The sequence below is a fragment of the Antechinus flavipes genome, chromosome 2 (assembly GCF_016432865.1).
Source record: "Antechinus flavipes isolate AdamAnt ecotype Samford, QLD, Australia chromosome 2, AdamAnt_v2, whole genome shotgun sequence".
Lineage (NCBI taxonomy): Eukaryota > Metazoa > Chordata > Mammalia > Dasyuromorphia > Dasyuridae > Antechinus > Antechinus flavipes.
Window position 1 is genome coordinate 35,564,677 of NC_067399.1, and position 21,599 is coordinate 35,586,275.

A 21,599-nucleotide genomic window follows, 5' to 3' on the forward strand; every position below is an offset into this window, starting at 1 on the left:
TCTGACAATACAACTCTATCTATTGCACCATCTACCTCCCTTGGTAACTATTCCCCCTGCACTGGAAATCTTCAGACAAGGCTTTAAGAACACGTGGTAGGGATTTGGAAACAGAATTGTTGCTCAGGTCAGGGTTAGAGAAATCCACCTTTGGATGATATCCATTAATTTATTTTGTGTCACTTTGTGATTCTTGGCTGGACAAGAAATCAAGATCAGAACTCTCACAGTCCAGGCAACTTATTCTGAGGCAGCCCAGACAAGCTGCCCCCATCCCAGCTGAAGGGAAAGAAACACCCCTGAGACACTGATATCTTCTTCAGCAGCTGCTTGGCAGGTTTTTGTTCGGGGCTGTATCACTGTGGGAACATAGTTATAGCCATATTGACAGTAATAGACAGCAGCATCCTCAGCCTCCACTTTGCTGATTGTGAGGGAGAAATCTGTCCCAGAGCCACTGCCACTGAACCGGGCAGGGATCCCAGACTGCAGGGTGGTTGCAAAACTAATGAGGAGCCGAGGGGTCTGGCCTGGTTTCTGTTGGTACCAGTGTAGGTTGGTGCCGATGCTCTGACTGGTCCTGCAGGACATGGTGACTCCCTCTCCTGGAGACGCAGCCAGGGAGGCTGGAGACTGGGTCACCACAATGGCCCCTCGGGCATCTGGAATCACAAACACAAAAGAAATAGTTTCTAACTCTCAGAATCCTTCCTGGTCCTGTCCAGAGGGACAAAAGACAGGCCTGTCTCTGCTCTTCCTCACTCACCTGGGATCCAGAACAATAGGAGAAAGAGCATCTGAGCCTGGGACCCCATCTCTATGTGACTGAGCTCTGAGTTGCCCAGCACCTGCCTCCCCAGCTGCTCTCAGCAGGAGCTTTCTGTGCTGGGAGAGAGCCATGCAAAACAGCCCAGGGAAGGAGGATTCTGCTCAGAGGCAGGGCTCAGTGATCTTATCTCCTGATAAGTCTAGGACCCTGAGCTGCATTAGTGTAGTAGTCCCCTTCTGAGATCCTGGGATGGAGATAGTACATTGGGTTTAGAACCTACTCTATCCCATGGGTCTTGAATACCTCAGAGATACCAAGAAAGCTCAGGACCAGACGGGAACCCTTCTGGAAGAGATTCACAAATGTGGTCAGTGACTTCAAGGAGGTTATTCTCCCTTCTAGCGTGAAGCACCTGCCCATCACACATAATTCTTATCATACTCTTCACTAGTTCAAAGTGATTGCCATGATTGTCTGATCATCAGGGAGGAATTTCTAGGCATCGAGTCAGTAAAATGGAACAGCGTAATTTTCTAGTGTTGCTGTATAAATTCTGTTGAAGTGTTCTCCCTAACTGCCCCAGCTACTGAAGGAGATCCCAGCTAAGTCCTTGGAAATGGAAAATTATTCAGCATCTGAAACTGATATGATTTGATTAGAAAAAATTACCTTAATGAAGAGGCATTCTCCTTACTTTATTGCTCTACTTGGAATACTACAAGGCCTTTCTAAACAATCTGCCACAGAAATCTCCAGTAGGTGACTTCTCTCCTCTTTCTGTGAACTCCTAGGGAAAAGTACTACATTACTATTTCCATTGTACCTCATACTATAGTTTTTGCCCACAATAAGTGCCTAATCAGTATTGTTTAATCAGTCAATTAATTAATTGATTCATTGAAATGGCAGTATAAGAAACCAAGATTTGGATGGGCCCCTATACAATAAGGGAAACTCATTTTTTCCCTACTTATTTGGTCCATACAGATGATCTGGGAACTTTGGGTTATGAATTCCCATGCAAATAGAGTAGTCACAGTATCCTTTAAAAGGCACCTGGAGCGCACTAAATGGTACAGGGTCTCAAGCAATGGCCCTGCAGTCAGGATGCCTGGAGTTTAGATGTACCAGCATCTATTTATTAACCATGTAATCCTGGACAAATCCCTTCTACTAGACTGCCTCAAAAAATAACTAACTAAACAAACAATTGCCCCCCACCCCCATCACAACTTAGAACTGGATATAGAAGTGAAAGGATATTTCTTTCCTGTAGGTCACAATGTTCCCAATAAGTCAGCTCATTCCCCTTCTCTGTACCCTCAGGGGTCACTGGGGCAGGATCATGGCTGCAGCTGTCCCCCATTGCTCCTCCTCATCACTATGTCCTGTCTCTGTTCCCCCCTTGCACATGGCCAATCCTTGTCACAAGCAGTGAGTGTCACTGTCCCGCAGATAGACTCTGCCTCTCACTCCAGCCCTTCTGCCCTCCATGTCCTGTAGGTGGTTTCTCCTGCTCCAAGATCAGATCTATTGCACTACTGAATATTGGGAAGAACAGTGGGGTTGCATTTACAGATGAAATATGTGTCCCCAGACAAGAGATTTTCCCTTTTTTTTTGAAACCTTCCCTTGTCAATCAAGCCTGACAAGGAATGGCCAAGTAGTGCAGTGGATAATATACCGGAAGCTGAGGCGTCAGAATTCAAATGCAGCCTCCAACACTTAGTAGCTGTGAAATCCTGGCCAAGTCTCATATCCTCTATCTATTTAAGCTTCCTCTTCTCTAATTTGGACAAAAAAAAATAGCACCTATCTCTCAGTGTGATTATGTGAATGAAATGCTAATATTTTAAGAACACTTTCCTAACTTTAAAGTTCTATATAAATTCCATTTCTATGGCACATAAAACAACAAACTCCATGTAATGAATATTTAATTTATTTTTTCTGATAAATTTTTTTTAATAATAAGTCCCTTCTAAACCCATACTGGCTCTCAGGTAGATGACTATTATCCAGATGAAGGATCAGCCTATTATGGAGGATTCTGGCAAGAATTTTGTCAACAGTGACTAATAGAGAGACTCCCCCTGTTTTAAATAAATAGATAAATATATTTAAAAAAGACTTAGGAGCTGGACATGATAAGCACTAAATAAAGCACAAAAGAAGATATCGATCATATTTTCATAGACTAGAAATGATTCCTTACTGATGTAAGATTCATTTCTGTATCACTTTTTTGAATGGTTAGACTAGTGTATTTGTTTAAGCAAAGATGAGAGGGGAGATATGCATTTAAAACAATTCCTGTTGAGGAGATGTCCATCAGTTGGGGAATGGTTGAATAAATTGTGAATGAAATTATGGTGGAAAACTTTTGTGCTATAAGAAATGATGAGCAAGATGTTCTCAGAAAAACCCAGAAGGACTTGGGCTGATGCAAAGTGAAATGTACTGTGTACAAAGTAGCAGTAATATTGTAAGATGATCAACTCTGAATAATGTAAGTCTTCTCAATAGCCCAATGATCCAAAACCTTATGAAGGATTTATGATGAAAAATGCCATCCATATCCAGAGAAAGAACTGGTGGTGTTGGAATGCAGATTGAAGCATAATTAAAAAACTTTGTTTTTGGGGGGAGTTTTATGTTTTCTTTCACAGCATGACTAATAAGGAAAATGTTTTGCATGACTACATATGTGTAACTCATATTGGATTGCTTGCATTCTCAGTGGGGCTGGAGAGGAAGGGAAAGAGTCTAGAACTCAAAGTTTTAAAAACAAATGTTAAAAATTGTTTTTACATGTAACTAAAGAAAAATAAAATATTAAATAAATTTAAATGAAAGAAAAAACAATTCCATCTAGATATATTTGAACAAGTTACTGACCCTGAAAAACAGACATCACTTACAATGACTTCCTATGAAAGTTCAACCAATGAGATGCAATTGTCATATAAAGGAGAACAAAAGAGCCTAAAATGTTCCTAAAAATTTGGGCAAATATTTAGTTGATTAGCTAAGTGGAGAAAGCTGGAACTCTAGGGCAATATGTGTTTCCATTATAAGTTCAGTTGCAGAATTTTTAAAATAAGAATTATAAGTGGCTTCATGTCACTGATGATCGAGAGAGAGAGAGAGAGAGAGAGAGAGAGAGAAAGAGAGAGAGACAGAGAGAGAGAAAGAGAGAGACAGAGAGACAGACAGAGAGACAGAGACAGAGACAGAGACAGAGAGAAGGAGACAGAGAGACAGAAACAGATACACATAGAGAAGCATATTAGGGAAAAGCGTAATTCTAGTATTTGAAAATGTCCAGAGGCTATTTAAGGGTAAAAGCAGACAGAGAGGAGGAGCAGACATTACTATCATGTTAATAGTAACAGACTGCAGTGTCCTCAGCCTCCACTTTGCTGATTGTAAGGGAGCAATCTGTACCAGAGCCACTGCCACTGAACCAGCAGGGACTCCAGTATGCAGGTTGGTTGAACGATAAATTAGGAGCTTGGGAGCCTCCCCTGGATTCTCTTGGTACCAATTTAATTCATTAGTAACACCAGAGCTGGTCTTACAATCAATGGTGACTCTTTCCTGGAGACACTGTCAAAAATTCTGGGGACTGAATCACCACAGGGACCCCCCTGGAACCTGGAATCAAAAAGAAGAGAGAGAATATGATCCATATGATTTTATTGTCTTAGATTTTCAGTTTAGGATGAATAAGGAGAGGAGAATAAGCCAAATTTCCTTTCTCTCTCCCAACCTCCCTTAGATATCCCAGAGATGGCCAAATGGCATTGTAGCATGTGTAGGATCTCTCATCTGAGATCCAGAGCAACAGAGAGCAGAGGAGCTGAGCCTGGGACCCCATCTCTTCCTCTGGTCTTGGATGCGGCTGAACAGAGACCCCACCCATAGTCTGGCATTTATCTAGGTCTAAGCACCTGTCCCTGACCCTGGGGAAACATGCAAATCAACAGATGTATAAGTTGAGGGGAGGATAGAAAGGCAGAAAGATCTTAAGAGTCTTCCTTTCAAGTATCTGGATTATTCATAGTTTTAACTCATGAAAAACATCATAGTTCTGTTTATTCTCCTAATAAAATGGTGTTAAACAAAAATTCTCTATGGACCGCATATTGACTTAGTCTTAAAATGCAACGTTGTCTTTGTTTTATTGTAATTTTTTAAATTACATTTTTCTTTTTTTTAATTAATTCACTTGGAACTTTAATACATAGAAACTCAAAAAGAAGCATTTCCATGTACAGAGCACAACATAATATAAAACCAAGAATTTCCAATTCATACTGTTTCCTTTTTTGGGGGAAAGACTGTGTAATAAGTAGTATGCTTTTTTTTTTCAGAACTACCCTGTTTTCTGCCTTTTCTTCTCAGTTTTTTTTTGTTTTTGTTTTCTCCTTTGTACTTTCCATTTTTTCTCACTCCCTTTCTCTCAGCAGCTGTTGGGCAGGTTTTTTGTTCAGAGCTGTACCACTGTGTGAGTAATGCTATACTTCTGCTGACAGTGATAGACTGCAGCATCCTCAGCCTCCACTCTGCTGATTGTAAGGGAGTAATCTGTCCCAGACCCACTGCCACTGAACCGGACAGGGGCCCCAGTTTGCAGGTTGGTTGAACGATAAATTAGGAGCTTGGGAGCCTTCCCTGGCTTCTGTTGGTACCAACCCAAATCATTACTAACACTGGAGCTGGTCTTGCAGTTAATGGTGACCCTCTCTCCTGGAGACACTGACAAAAATTCTGGAGTCTGAATCACCACAATGGCCCCTCTGGAACCTGGAATAAAAAAGAAAAGACAGAACATGATCCATATATTTCATTGTCCTGGACTTTCAATTAAAAAGGAACAAGTAAAAGTGAGTAGTCCAAATTTCCTTTCTCTCTCCTAAATGCTCCCAGACATATCCCAGAGATGAACAAATAGCAATGTAATAAGTGCAGGATCCCTCACCTGAGATCCAGAGCAGCAGAGAGCAGAGGAGCTGAGCCTGGGATCCCATTTCCTCCCCTAGCCTTGGATGCTGCTGAACAGAGGCTCAACCTAGGCTGGCATTTATCTGGGTCTAAACTGCAACTGTCCTAGGGAAACATGCAAATCAACTGATGTGGACAGGGGGAAATAGAAAGGCAGACTGATTTTAAGAGTTTTCCTTTCAACTAACTCTTACTGATAAAGAATTTTATAATCCTGTCTACTCCCCTAAATACTGGTTTCAGATCAAAGTCCCCAATGGGCTATGTATTGACTTAGTTTTGTTATCAATGTTCTGTTGTAATTTTTTGTTAATTATGTTTTTTTTAAGCTTTTATTCATTTTGAACTTTAATCCATAGAGAAACAAAAGATGTATGGTACACACCATGAAAATAGGATTAAATATAACAGTATGAATTTCCCTTTTATACTGTTTCTGTCTTTTTTTTTTTTTGAAACTGTATAATTACTGTTACACTAAGATTTCTTTTGTTCTCTAATTTGCACTTAGCAATTTTTTCCCCTTCCCTTCTTAACTCACCATACAGAAAGCTACCATAATTATGTGTATGTAAGTTTATATTTCTACATGTTAAACCACACTAGGCATATTTCTGTTTGTCATTGTTTTCTCTGCATATGAATAACATCTTCCTTCATGGACTTTGTAGTTGACACAAATATTCATAATACTCAAAATGTCTTAGATGTTCAAAGTTGTCCTTAGATCACTATTGTTCTTACAGTGGACAATATTCTCTAGCTTCTAGTCATTTCACTCTTCATAATTTCAAATAAGTCTTTTTAATAGTTTTCTAGAATCACCCAATTCATCATTTCTTATAGCACAGTAGTATTCCAGCAAAATCATATACAACTTGCTGAGCCATAACCCATTCTGATGGGCATCTCCTCAGCTTCCAGTTCTGTGTCAGAACAAGGGCAGTTGCTACTACATTTTCATATTTTATTTTAAAGTTCCTTTTCTTTCCCCCTTATTACTTTGGTTGAAATAGCCCAGGCAATAAAATTCAAGACAGCCCAGGTGTTTGCAATTTAGAGAGCAGTTTATTCACCGGCCAGGACGGATCTCTGGATCGAGTGCTGTCCCGAACCCAAGTAGAGACAGGTTTATAATCAATTCTTGTTCTGCCTTGCCTTTACAACAGTGACTCAACTTCTCACTCGAGGAGGGGGATGCGAGGAGCTTATAGGATATTGGACATTGTTAGGCAAGCATTCTGTCTAAACATAGTTGAGCAAGCACTTTGTAAAAAAAACACTTCCCTTAATTTAGTTTAAGCAACATTTTCCTATAAGCCTGAGGCCCCTTGACCTAGGGATGAGGGGACCAGTCTTTTGTCCATTTCATGGTAAACATATCAAAGAGAGCATTGCTGGCTCAAAGTGTCTACATAGTTTTATAACTTCTTGGACACACTTCCAGATCGCTGTCCAAAACTGATTGGTCAGTTTATTTTTCCACCAACAGTAAATCAGTGTTCCAATTTTCTTCATTCCCTCCAACATTTATCATTTCCCTTTCTATCTTGTTAGTTAATCTGAAAGTTATTTGTTAATATCTCCAAGTTGTTTTAATTTGTACTTCTCTAATCAATAGTGGCTTAGAGCATTTTTGTTATATGACTACATATAATTTTTATTGTTTCAATGAAAAAATGCCTATTCATATCTTTGACAACTTATCAATTGGGGAATTATTATATTATAAATTTGTTTTTTTAATCATCAATAATACATATTGTCTAGAATTATAAAGTGGACCTTGATTTAGTTATCTATAAAATCAAGAAGTGGAATTGGGTATTTTTAAAAATGATTTAAAAAATTTTAAATTTAAATACAAAATGGCAAAGAAAAAAGAAAAACCTTGCTATTTACACTCAGCAATCCATAGAAGATTCTATCTAAAACAATAAATTTCCATGTCAAGAAAAACTATGTAATAAATAGTACATATTTTCACAGAATGGCCCATGTTTTCTTTGCTTCTTTGTGGATTTTTTTGTTGTTCTCTGCTGTGCACTTTTTACTTTACTCTTTTCCTTTCCTTTTGCACAATATCTTCTTATGGAAATATGTGCTCCAAATATTTGTGGGTTCTGTCAGTCCAAAACCAGTTAAGAGGCTTAATCTGCTATTGGTTTGAGAGAAAGGTCAGAGGAGGTCACAGAAAGCCATGTCTGTTCTCCACTATCTTGGCTCTGTCCCCCACCCCACCAAGTCTTGTGTAATCTTTAATGTAGTTCCATGTTATTCAATTTTTTTAGTTGCTTCCAATATTTTTTTTCATTAACTTGGGCACTTTGAAACTTTTTTTTTTTGACTAGATAAAAGAGGCCACTCTGCCTCATTTCTTATCTAGACTTGATTGGTTGGGCTTTACTTCAGTCAGAATGAAACCCATTAAAGACCTTAGCTTAAAAAGGCCAAGGTCTCTCACTTCAGGGCCATCTCCAGTTGTTCTGATCTATATCTTACCATTAGACCCAGACGATTTTAGAGGAGAAAGTGAGGCTGATGACTACACAGCCCTCCCTCACTGAAATCGAATTCACTTGAATATCATTTATCTGACCTCAATAATTAACAAACAATGATGACCTGAAATTCCAGTAAGTTTCCTCCCGGGGATCTCTTTCATATTCATTATATATTCATACATAAATATACATATGCATATGTATATTCATATACATAAATATGTAAAAATATCTCTGCTTTACCTTCTTGTTCAAGAATTTCATGGAATATTGTAGCAAGATTCTTTTTTTTTTTTAATCTTATTTTTCAGGTACCCTGACTATTCTTGAATCATTTCTTCTTAATATATTCTCCATATCAGGTTTTTTCAGAGATGTCTTATTTCTTTTTATATTATTTATTCTTTTGATTTTGGAAATATGGAGAGTAAAAAGTTTTCTGACCTACTCTAACCCAGAACTCTCCACATTCTTTTAAATCTGACAAAGTTCTTTAGATATTTGAGATATGAAGCCTTTATTTGAGAAACAATCTATAAATTTTTTGTCCCAGTTTTCTGTTTTTCTTCCAATCTTGTCTACATTGATTTTCTGGTACAAAATTTTGTCAATTTAATGTTATGTAAATTATCCCTTTTATGCTTCAAAATATTCTCTTTCTCTGGATTATTCAAAAATTGTTCTCCCATCCATAAATCTAGTAGTTCATGTGTTAATGCTAACTATATCATCATATTACTTTACTTTTTATGCTGTCATTAGATGAAATTATATTTTTGTAATGGCTTTTCATGATTTCATTCCAATTACAATTTAATCAGGTTTGAGGTCACTTAGGAATGTTATGGACTGCTTCTAGCCAGAGGTTTCTTATTTGATACCTCTGGCCCAAATTATCCTTTTTGTTTCTTTGTATGCTTTGTATAGCTAGCCATGGTTAGAAAAAAGAGCACTGGATATGAAGTTAGAGAACATGGCATCACATTCTGGTTTTGTTCCTATTGTCTGTGTGATCTTGTAAAAGTTATTTCAATTGATTGAGCCTTAGATGAACAGAATTAGTTTGACTATTGGCAGTGGCCTCACTGGATTTCTTATTTCATAAATATATATACCCATACTTTCACCCAATAATATATCTCACAAGTGATCACCCAATCTTTGCTTGATGACCTCTGAGGAAAGGACCTCAGTACCATTTCACAGTGGGATGATGCTAATCTTTTTTTCTTTTTGATCCTTGATATCAAGACACAAATTTTCCTTTTTGCAACTTGGTTGGTCCTTTCTCAATGCTCTAGGCTAAACAGAATGGACTTAATCCTTCTTCAACTGGAGAATTCTTTAGATACTTCAAGAGAGGTATCATGACATCCCCTCACCCCACAAAAATAATTTTCTCAAAATAAACATATTAAATTCCTTCATTTGATCCACATATGAAATAGAGTTGAGCAGCTTTACTACTGATTGCTCACAGTAAACCAGTTTTATTAACTTCTTACTCTGCACCCTGATATTTTGGTTTATCAATGTTCTTTTCATCTGTACCACCAGGATTTGAATATAACATTTCTCATGAGGTCTGAAGACTGTCTTCACCTCTTCAGTGGGATAAACATCTTCCCATTGCTCAAAGGTAACTTCTTTTAATAAAATTACATTAAATTTTTAAACTTCTAGAACACATAGCTAATTTATAATAAACTCCTTATTAACAGAAAAACATTATTTAAAAAAAAAGTAACTTCCATGTAATTGTAATTACCCAACATTATACTAAGATAGTTTTCCATTGTGATTAAAGAAGACCAAAATGATAATCAGTTTGTAGGGATCAAGGTCTAGTGGGTTCTATTGCGACCTATTAAACCAATATGAGCTTGAAGGTTGTACCACAGGTCAGGCATAAATACTCACTATGCACATTTGTATTTCTCTAAATTTGTGCACCTCACACTATTTGAGCTACTTAACTCTGCTTTGCTCATAGAGCAGAGTGCCTTCTTTGATGTAATATGCCTTTCAATATCATCCTGTCCATATCTCACAATTGATTGTACAATTCTTCAGCGAGACCTAAAGAGTATCCTCATATTGCTTAGTCTGACCTCTATGTAAACTCTTATCTTGTGTGTTCTCTCTGTACAATAGTCTTTTAGACAAATATACTTTGGCATTTTTACTTGTAGCAAGCCCATTGGAGTTGAATTCTCTGCAGAGGTTTAAATTTTTGGCAATTCAGCTGTGAAAAGGACCTCAGGGTCTGATACTTTATCTTGCCAGGCCATCTTCAGATTCTTCCCAAGCCAATTCAAATGGAATCAATTCTGTTTCCTGGCATGGTGCTGGTAGACTTTCCAGTTCCACAGGCATTCAACAATGAGGTCACCCAATGGATCTGTTGACTTTCACTTTGAGAGGCAGCCTAAAATCTCTTCTCCCACAAACTTTCCTAGAGAAATTTCCAAATGCTGAAATAGCTTTGGCAATACATCAACCTCATCATCCCTGGAAAATATACTGCTAAGGCAAGTGAACTTATCATAGCATTCTAAATTTGCCATAACCAATAGTTCCATAAATGGATGATATGGTGCTTGTGGAACATCTGTGTTTTCTTAATGTTAGTAGTCAGGGCAAAATTAGCACAACCAGCAGAAAATCCAGTCACACTCATTTGCTTCTCAACTTTAGAAGGTGCATTGAGTGCACAATCATCTATACATAAAAAGTCAAGCACTTTAATCTTGGGTTGGAGCCTTTTGAAGTTCAATAATTTGCCATTAATATAGTGACTGAGTTTGATGCCATTTTCCTCCTTATTTAAGGTATCTGACAATATTGCTAAAAATAGGATGCTAAAAAGCATGGGAGAACACAGCTCTATTTCTGTTGGTGACTGGGAAAGCAGGAGAGCATCATCCATTACCCAGAACCCATTCAAGTATGTCTTCATGAAAATGGTCTACAATATTGAGGAGCTTGTCTGGATAACTAGATTTTGTCATAATCTTTCATAGGTACTCATGCCTGACAGGACCAAAAACCTTGGTCAGATTGACAAACATGGTTCACAATCTCTGTTCTGCTCTGGCATTTCTCCTGGTGTTGTGGGGCAGCCAACACCAAATTAGTCACTTCTGGACCTTTTCTGAAGCCACACTTGCTCTAAGGTAGATGATCCATCCAGGTAAAGAATTATCTCATTGAGGAAGACTCTGGTGGGAATTTTTAAAAATTAAATTACATTTTTTTAATTTTTAAAACATATGTGTGGACAATTCTTCTACATTAGCCTGTGCAAAACCAAGTGTTTCAAGTTTCCCCCATTCCCTCATGCCCTTCCTTAGATAAGAATTAGTCCAATATATGTTAAATGCAATATATGTATACATATTTATATAATTATCACACTGCACAAGAAAAAAAGAGAAACAAAATAAAATGCAAGCAAACAACAACAAAAAGAATGAAAATGCTATGTTGTGAATGAGACAGAGTTCCCATAGTCCTCTCTCTAGGTGTAGATGACTTTCTTCATCACTGAACAATTGGAGCTTGTTTGAATCATCTCATTGTTGAAGAGAGCCAGATCCAACAGAATTGATCATCATATAATCTTATTTGTGTATAATGATCTCCTGGTTCTGCTCAATTCACAGCATCAGTTCATGTAAGTCTTTCCAGGCCTCTCTGAAATCATTCTGCTCATCATTTCTTATAGAACAATAATATTCCATGACATTTGTATACCATAATTTATTCAGACATTTTCCAAATGATGGGCATCCAAACAGTTTTGAGTTTCTTGCCACTACAAAAAGGGCTGCCACAAACATTTTTGAACATGTGGGTCTCTTTCCCTCCTTTAAAATCTTTTTGGGATAAAAGTCTCTGGTAGGAATCTTGTTGGCAATGACTAAGAGAGAGGACCCTGTATCTTTCTTCTTTTTATTTTTAATAACTTTTTATTGGCAGAACTCATGCCAGGGTAATTTTTTACAACATTATCCCTTGCCCTTTCTTCTGTTCCGATTTTTCCCCTCTTCCCTTCCACTCCCTCCCCCAGATGGCAAGCAGTCTTATACATGTTAAATAGGTTACAGTATATCCTAGATACAATATATGTGTGCAGAACTGAACAGTTCTTTTGTTGCACAGGGAGAATTGGATTCAGAAGGCATAAATAACCTGGGAAGAATAACAAAAATGCAAGCAGTTTATATTCATTTCCCAGTGTTCTTTCTTTGGGTGTAGCTGCTTCTGTTCATCCTTGATCAATTGAAACTGAGTTAGATCTCTTTGTTGAAGAAATCCATTTCCATCAGAATACATCCTCATACAGTATCATTGTTGAGGTATATAATGATCTCCTGGTTCTGCTCATTTCACTCAGCATCAGTTCATGTAAGTCTCGCCAGTCCTCTCTGTATTCATCCTGCTGGTCATTCCTTACAGAACAATAATATTCCATAACATTCATATACCACAATTTACTCAACCATTCTTCAGTTGATGGGCATGGATTCATTTTCCAGCTTCTAGCCACTACAAACAAGGCTGCCACAAACATTTTGACACATACAGGAGGACCCTGTTTCCAATCCCCGACTGTCACAGGCTAACCTAAGAATTTTTCCTTCATAGAAATGGACAAGGGAGGCATATTTGAATTCCTGGGTAGTAACTTCCTTTTTCCATATAACTTAGATGGTGGAAATATTTTTTAAATGATCAGTTTACCCTTTTCATTGTAAATCTCAGATGGAATAGAATCAGTACCAGATGTATTACAGGAAAGGACACTATTGAGGTCCTTATCTTCAGTTGTTCAGATAAAATGGGATTGACTTCAATCTCAGGTAAACTGTCAGCAGCTTCAGTATTAGTCAAAAACCATTCATTGAAAACACTATGAAAGTGTTCAGTTCATGTTTCCAGATCCTTACCCCATTATGGATGAATTTGGCTCCATGAGGCATGAATAATTGAGAGGCACTGTAGGTCTTTGGTTGTAAATAGGTTTCAGAGTACCACAAAGACAATTTGGTTCATTACTGCCAGTGTAAATCTGAATTTCATCTACTTTCTTCCTCAGTCAAGATGGCTGCATTTCTCTAAGCTTGCATTTTATGTTGAAAGTGTTAAACATTTCTTTTGTAGAGACACATGTCCTATTCTGCAGGCAAAGCCTATTAAATTCTTATTTCTTATTTATCAACCTCTGCATTGGCCCATCATTTTGTCAAACCAACCTTGAGTTTTGGGAGAGTTCTGGTCTAGAGGAATAAACATGATTCTGTACACCAGATTTCTGAAAGTTGCCCACTCCATTTCTGCTACACTATTGCCAGCAATGTGTGACTGTGCTTTCCTTCTAAGTTAGCAACAAACTATTCTCACCAGAGAAACTCCAGTTGAATCTATTGTCATTAAGTCTTTTGTTAGTAATTTTGTCTTTGTGACATCATTTTTGTTGCATGTTTAACTTGTTGCTTTGTTTAACTTGGAGAGGATAAGTCTATGAGAGATCTAGCACTCTGCATCTTTATTACTTTGTTATTCACACATCCTTACAATCACACAATCTATTAAGTGTTAATGTTTGCTGCAAGGGTGCATCCAGGAAGTTGTATGGAAATCTTATACTATACATAGAAAATGTAAGTATTCTGATCAAAACAATTACTAACCATTATTGTTCTGTAAGGAATGACCAGCAGGATGAATACAGAGAGGACTGGTGAGACTTACATGAACTGATGCTGAGTGAAATGAGCAGAACCAGGAGATCATTATATACCTCAACAACGATACTGTTTGAGGATGTATTCTGATGGAAGTAGATCTCTTCGATAAAGAGAGCTAATTCAGTTTCAATTGATCAAAGATGGGCAGAAGCAGCTACACCCAAAGAAAGAACACTGGGAGAAGAATATAAACTGCTTGCATTTTTGTTTTTCTACCCGGATTATTTATACCTTCTGAATTCAATTCTCCCTGTACAACAAGAAAACTGTTTGGTTCTGCAGACATATATTGTATCTAGGATATACTGTAACCTATTCAACATGTAAAGGATTGCTTGCCATCTGTGGGAGGGGGTGGAGGGAGGGAGGGGAAAAATCGGAACAGAAGTGAATGCAAGGGATAATGTTGTAAAAAATTACCCTGGCATGAGTTCTATCAATAAAAAGTTATTTAAAAAAAAAAGAATACCCCAAACAGGGCTACAAAGAGTCAGACAAGCTTGAAAAATGACTGAACATACATCTTTCCTACAAACAGAGAACTGGGATAGATGAGAAGGCATGATGTGAAAGATGTCTGTGATAACTGTGGACAATATATTCATATGCTGAAATTAGACCAGTTAAATCACATGGTAAGGAATTAGGGCATAAGAACAAGTGTGATACTATCCTATTTGGGTAGAAGAGAAAATGGATCAGCATGGAAAGAAATATCTACATCAATAGTTAGAGGAAATAGCAAAGTTGCTGGAGATGATCCATTATTTAAGCCATCAGTTTTAATTAGAATTCTTTGCTCTTGTTTTTATTTTTTAATAACTTTTTATTGGCAGAACTCATGCCAGGGTAATTTTTTACAACATTATCCCTTGCCCTTTCTTCTGTTCCGATTTTTCCCCTCTTCCCTTCCACTCCCTCCCCCAGATGGCAAGCAGTCTTATACATGTTAAATAGGTTACAGTATATCCTAGATACAATATATGTGTGCAGAACTGAACAGTTCTTTTGTTGCACAGGGAGAATTGGATTCAGAAGGCATAAATAACCTGGGAAGAATAACAAAAATGCAAGCAGTTTATATTCATTTCCCAGTGTTCTTTCTTTGGGTGTAGCTGCTTCTGTTCATCCTTGATCAATTGAAACTGAGTTAGATCTCTTTGTTGAAGAAATCCATTTCCATCAGAATACATCCTCATACAGTATCATTGTTGAGGTATATAATGATCTCCTGGTTCTGCTCAATTCACAGCATCAGTTCATGTAAGTCTTTCCAGGCCTCTCTGAAATCATTCTGCTCATCATTTCTTATAGAACAATAATATTCCATGACATTTGTATACCATAATTTATTCAGACATTTTCCAAATGATGGGCATCCAAACAGTTTTGAGTTTCTTGCCACTACAAAAAGGGCTGCCACAAACATTTTTGAACATGTGGGTCTCTTTCCCTCCTTTAAAATCTTTTTGGGATAAAAGTCTCTGGTAGGAATCTTGTTGGCAATGACTAAGAGAGAGGACCCTGTATCTTTCTTCTTTTTATTTTTAATAACTTTTTATTGGCAGAACTCATGCCAGGGTAATTTTTTACAACATTATCCCTTGCCCTTTCTTCTGTTCCGATTTTTCCCCTCTTCCCTTCCACTCCCTCCCCCAGATGGCAAGCAGTCTTATACATGTTAAATAGGTTACAGTATATCCTAGATACAATATATGTGTGCAGAACTGAACAGTTCTTTTGTTGCACAGGGAGAATTGGATTCAGAAGGCATAAATAACCTGGGAAGAATAACAAAAATGCAAGCAGTTTATATTCATTTCCCAGTGTTCTTTCTTTGGGTGTAGCTGCTTCTGTTCATCCTTGATCAATTGAAACTGAGTTAGATCTCTTTGTTGAAGAAATCCATTTCCATCAGAATACATCCTCATACAGTATCATTGTTGAGGTATATAATGATCTCCTGGTTCTGCTCATTTCACTCAGCATCAGTTCATGTAAGTCTCGCCAGTCCTCTCTGTATTCATCCTGCTGGTCATTCCTTACAGAACAATAATATTCCATAACATTCATATACCACAATTTACTCAACCATTCTTCAGTTGATGGGCATGGATTCATTTTCCAGCTTCTAGCCACTACAAACAAGGCTGCCACAAACATTTTGACACATACAGGAGGACCCTGTTTCCAATCCCCGACTGTCACAGGCTAACCTAAGAATTTTTCCTTCATAGAAATGGACAAGGGAGGCATATTTGAATTCCTGGGTAGTAACTTCCTTTTTCCATATAACTTAGATGGTGGAAATATTTTTTAAATGATCAGTTTACCCTTTTCCTTGTAAATCTCAGATGGAATAGAATCAGTACCAGATGTATTACAGGAAAGGACACTATTGAGGTCCTTATCTTCAGTTGTTCAGATAAAATGGGATTGACTTCAATCTCAGGTAAACTGTCAGCAGCTTCAGTATTAGTCAAAAACCATTTATTGAAAACACTATGAAAGTGTTCAGTTCATGTTTCCAGATCCTTACCCCATTATGGATGAATTTGGCTCCATGAGGCATGAATAATTGAGAGGCACTGTAGGTCTTTGGTTGTAAATAGGTTTCAGAGTACCACAAAGACAATTTGGTTCATTACTGCCAGTGTAAATCTGAATTTCATCTACTTTCTTCCTCAGTCAAGATGGCTGCATTTCTCTAAGCTTGCATTTTATGTTGAAAGTGTTAAACATTTCTTTTGTAGAGACACATGTCCTATTCTGTTGGTAAAGCCTATGAAATTCTTGTTTGTTATTTATCAACCTCTGCATTTACCCATCATTTTGTCAAACCAACCTTGAGTTTTGGGGGAGTTCTGGTCTAGAGGAATAAACATGATTTTTGTACACCAGATTTCTGAAAGTTGCCCACTTCATTTCTGCTACACTATTGCCAGCAATGTATTGACTGTGCTTTCCTTCTAAGTTAGCAACAAACTATTCTCACCAGAGAAACTCCAGTTGAATCTATTGTCATTAAGTCTTTTGTTAGTAATTTTGTCTTTGTGACATCATTTTTGTTGCATGTTTAACTTGTTGCTTTGTTTAACTTGGAGAGGATAAGTCTATGAGAGATCTAGCACTCTGCATCTTTATTACTTTGTTATTCACATATCCTTACAATCACACAATCTATTAAGTGTTAATGTTTGCTGCAAGGGTGCATCCAGGAAGTTGTATGGAAATCTTATACTATACATAGAAAATGTAAGTATTCTGATCAAAACAATTACTAACCATTATTGTTCTGTAAGGAATGACCAGCAGGATGAATACAGAGAGGACTGGTGAGACTTACATGAACTGATGCTAAGTGAAATGAGCAGAACCAGGAGATCATTATATACCTCAACAACGATACTGTTTGAGGATGTATTCTGATGGAAGTAGATCTCTTCGATAAAGAGAGCTAATTCAGTTTCAATTGATCAAAGATGGGCAGAAGCAGCTACACCCAAAGAAAGAACACTGGGAGAAGAATATAAACTGCTTGCATTTTTGTTTTTCTACCCGGATTATTTATACCTTCTGAATTCAATTCTCCCTGTACAACAAGAAAACTGTTTGGTTCTGCAGACATATATTGTATCTAGGATATACTGTAACCTATTCAACATGTAAAGGATTGCTTGCCATCTGTGGGAGGGGGTGGAGGGAGGGAGGGGAAAAATCGGAACAGAAGTGAATGCAAGGGATAATGTTGTAAAAAATTACCCTGGCATGAGTTCTATCAATAAAAAGTTATTTAAAAAAAAAAGAATACCCCAAACAGGGCTACAAAGAGTCAGACAAGCTTGAAAAATGACTGAACATACATCTTTCCTACAAACAGAGAACTGGGATAGATGAGAAGGCATGATGTGAAAGATGTCTGTGATAACTGTGGACAATATATTCATATGCTGAAATTAGACCAGTTAAATCACATGGTAAGGAATTAGGGCATAAGAACAAGTGTGATACTATCCTATTTGGGTAGAAGAGAAAATGGATCAGCATGGAAAGAAATATCTACATCAATAGTTAGAGGAAATAGCAAAGTTGCTGGAGATGATCCATTATTTAAGCCATCAGTTTTAATTAGAATTCTTTGCTCTTGTTTTTATTTTTTAATTTTTACATTAAAAATTTGTCTTTCCATAAGAAAAAAAACATTACTAACCATGATTCAAAGGATCAAGAAGACTTAGGATGAAAAATAAGGCAAAGTTTTAGATATGAACAATATGACTTGTCACATTTCCTTTTTTTTTTTCAGTGATGAGATTGTGAGGGACAGAGAAAATACATTTTTTGTTTGTTGAAAAAATACAATTTGATGTTCAATATGTTAAATATTTTTTATCAGTTCCCTCATATTGCTATTGAAATAGCCCAGGCAATAAAATTCAAGACAGCCATGGTGGTTCATAATTTAGAGACAATTTATTTTACCGGCCTAGATGGCCTGCATGGCCAGAACAGACCTCTAGTAGGGTTCTGTCTTGAACCTGAAGTAGGGACAGCCTTATAAGCATTCTTGTTCACCCTTGCTGTCACATTTTGACATTAAAGAATGACTCGACTTTACAAGAAGAAAAATACAATGGCAGATGTTTAACATAGTTTATAGATGAGGGTTATCCAACAGATACCCCTCATTGTTGAGTAGGCATTTGAAGTACAAAACACTTCCTTTAATCTGGCTGAGTAAATATTTGTCTGTGAGCCCGAGGCCCTTTAACCTAAGATTGAGAGAGGGGAGGGGAGGCCAGTCCTTTGTCCATTTCACTCCCCCCTTTTTATGTTCCTAGTTGTGACTCATCTGAGGCCAACTGGGAGTAAGCCATCTTGAGAGCGAAAAGTTTCAGGGTCTGTATGTGATCCTGAATGTAAGAGATTACGCACTTTCTTATGCAGGGAGCTATGAGAAGGAGGAGGAGGAACAAGAGGACTGGGCCTGTAACTCCTGAGGAGGGTAGCCAGCCAGTCATAGAGTGACTGATTGAAGCCTCATGACTGGCTGCTGGTCATCTAACTGCTTACACAGGGAAACAAGAGATTCCCTAATGACATCCAACCAATTTGCATAGAAGCAACAAGATTCACCCAGTGCCATGCACAGACCCCTTGCTTCAGCAACAGTGGATCTAACCCACAGTGATTCTGTAATACAACTTCTGCCAGGGAGTCCACTGACTTTCCTAGATGAGTAAGGAGACTCTCTAGGGTCCTAATGTCTACATTGACCTGAGAGTTAAAAAGGCAAATGTAAGGCTGGAGAGACTGAGGCAAGATAGAGATCAGAGAGCTCCCAACATTCTATTAATTGGAGAATTTGATTGACTGAACAGAACTCTCATCTCAAAGTATCCAATGGTGAATGTGAGTTCTCAATGACATGTGTAAACACACATGGCTCAACTACAGGGATAGACCAAGGCAGGAGCAAGTCAGAACATTGAAAGTGGAAACAGACTATCGATTTGGTTCTGACAGTGTGGTGGGAGACACTGGACATTCTGATAGGAACCAGGAAGTCTGAACTCCCCCTTATCTTGAGTCTCACATTAACAATCTATAACTTTAGAGCAAGTGGCCCTCAGTCCTTAATGAACCGGGTTGGGGGGGGGGTTGCAACTAAGGGGATTGAGGCAGAACAGTTAAGGATACTTGAGACAGAATAATTTAAAGAAACCGAGGCAGAACCAATTAGGGAAACTGAGTCAGGACAATTAAAGAGAACTGTGGCCCAACATTAGAAAAATGCGAGGACAAGTCTCTTCCTGATAACTCTAAAGTTAACAGCAGTGCAAAGGTTCCCTGTTTCAAGCATGTCAGGTCCTCTATAGTTGAGGCATTATCTCAGCCAGAGAATCCAGTTTAAGATGGACAGTTCACTGTGAGTTAGGTGGTCTGCAGTCATTTGTGCACTTAACTCAGTCTCTGTTTACAGAGCAACAGGACTCAAGGTCTCAAGGCCAATTCAAGGAGCGACCCTCTCCAGGGAGAAGGGTGAAGCTTGGAGTAGCTTCATCTGTCCCCACCCAGAGAAACAAACAGGACTGCAGAAAGGATCAGATTGCAGAGCAGATTATGCACAGTTAGACCATCAAGGCAGACAAACCCCAAACTTTTAGATGCCTCATATCAAACTTCAAGGTCTTTTGAGATTGCTGAAGTACTATTTAAGGAACTGGGATTATAGGACTGGAGAAACAGATCAGAAAGACTGCCAGTTCTAAGTCAGGTGTCTGCTTTCTAAAACTTTTCTAAGAAAATAATCCCCAAAACTGAGTCTGCCAGGGCAATTTTAACAGGATAAGGGATCCCAAAGCTAAAGCATAATCCAAATTCAATCTGAACTAGTGAGATAGGGAGTGGGGCAGACATGCCTAAGGCAAAGTGAATAGGAACTAGGGGTTCCCATTCTTTCAAGTATTTTGAGAAAAATATGCCAGTTTTCCCAATGTTCTATCTCTTCCTCCCCCCCCCCTTTTTTTCTCATGGAAAGGAATTATCAAGTGATCATTCCACATATAAATCCCAAGAGTGAATCAAAATCCCCACACATAACAGACTAGTACAGTAGCATTTCCTAAAAATCCCTCAAACATAACAGCAATAATTACATAGTTTTAACAGATCCCATCCCAAATCTTAAACACACAGTAATAGATGATCCGGGCAAGGTTTAACAGTCAGTCATCAACTATTCCCAAAGTCCCTCATATCAGTTCAAAGTACACTAGATGGGAATTATGCCCAAAAAGTTATCAAATTGTGCATACCCTTTGATCCAGCAGTGCTACTACTGGGCTTATATCCCAAAGAGATACTAAAGAAGGGAAAGGGACCTGTATGTGCCAAAATGTTTGTGGCAGCCCTGTTTGTAGTGGCTAGAAACTGGAAATTGAATGGATGCCCATCAATTGGAGAATGGCTGAGTAAATTGTGGTATATGAACGTTATGGAATATTATTGTTCTGTAAGAAATGACCAGCAGGATGAATACAGAGAGGCTTGGCGAGACTTACATGAACTGATGCTAAGTGAAATGAGCAGAACCAGGAGATCATTATATACTTCGACAACGATATTGTATGAGGACATATTCTGATGGAAGTGGATTTCTTTGACAAAGAGACCTAACTGAGTTTCAATTGATAAATGATGGACAGAAGCAGCTACACCCAAAGAAAGAACACTGGGAAATGAACATCAAGTATCTGCATTTTTGTTTTTCTTCCTGGGTTATTTTTACCTTCTGAATCCAATTCTCCCTGTGCAATAAGAGAACTGTTCGGTTCTGCAAACATATATTGTATCTAGGATATACTGCAACATATGTAACATATATAAAACTGCTTGCCATCTAGGGGAAGGGGTGGAGGGAGGGAGGGGAAAAATCGGAACAGAAACAAGTGCAAGGAATAATGTTGTAAAAAATTACCCTGGCATGGATTCTGTCAATACAAAGTAATTATTAAATAAAGTAAAATAAAATAAAATAAAATATTAAAAACAAACAAACAAACA

At 37.9% G+C, this 21,599-nt stretch overlaps 1 gene segment (V, D, J or C); it reads right to left on the minus strand.

Annotated features, from left to right (window-relative positions):
* Window positions 1-240: 240 nt before the first annotated feature.
* Window positions 241-21,599, minus strand: part of LOC127546334 (immunoglobulin kappa variable 3-15-like) — a 144,223-nt gene continuing 122,864 nt past the window's right edge. The window contains 1 exon segment of the V gene segment in view: window positions 241-662. Coding sequence covers window positions 241-662 — 422 coding nt within the window.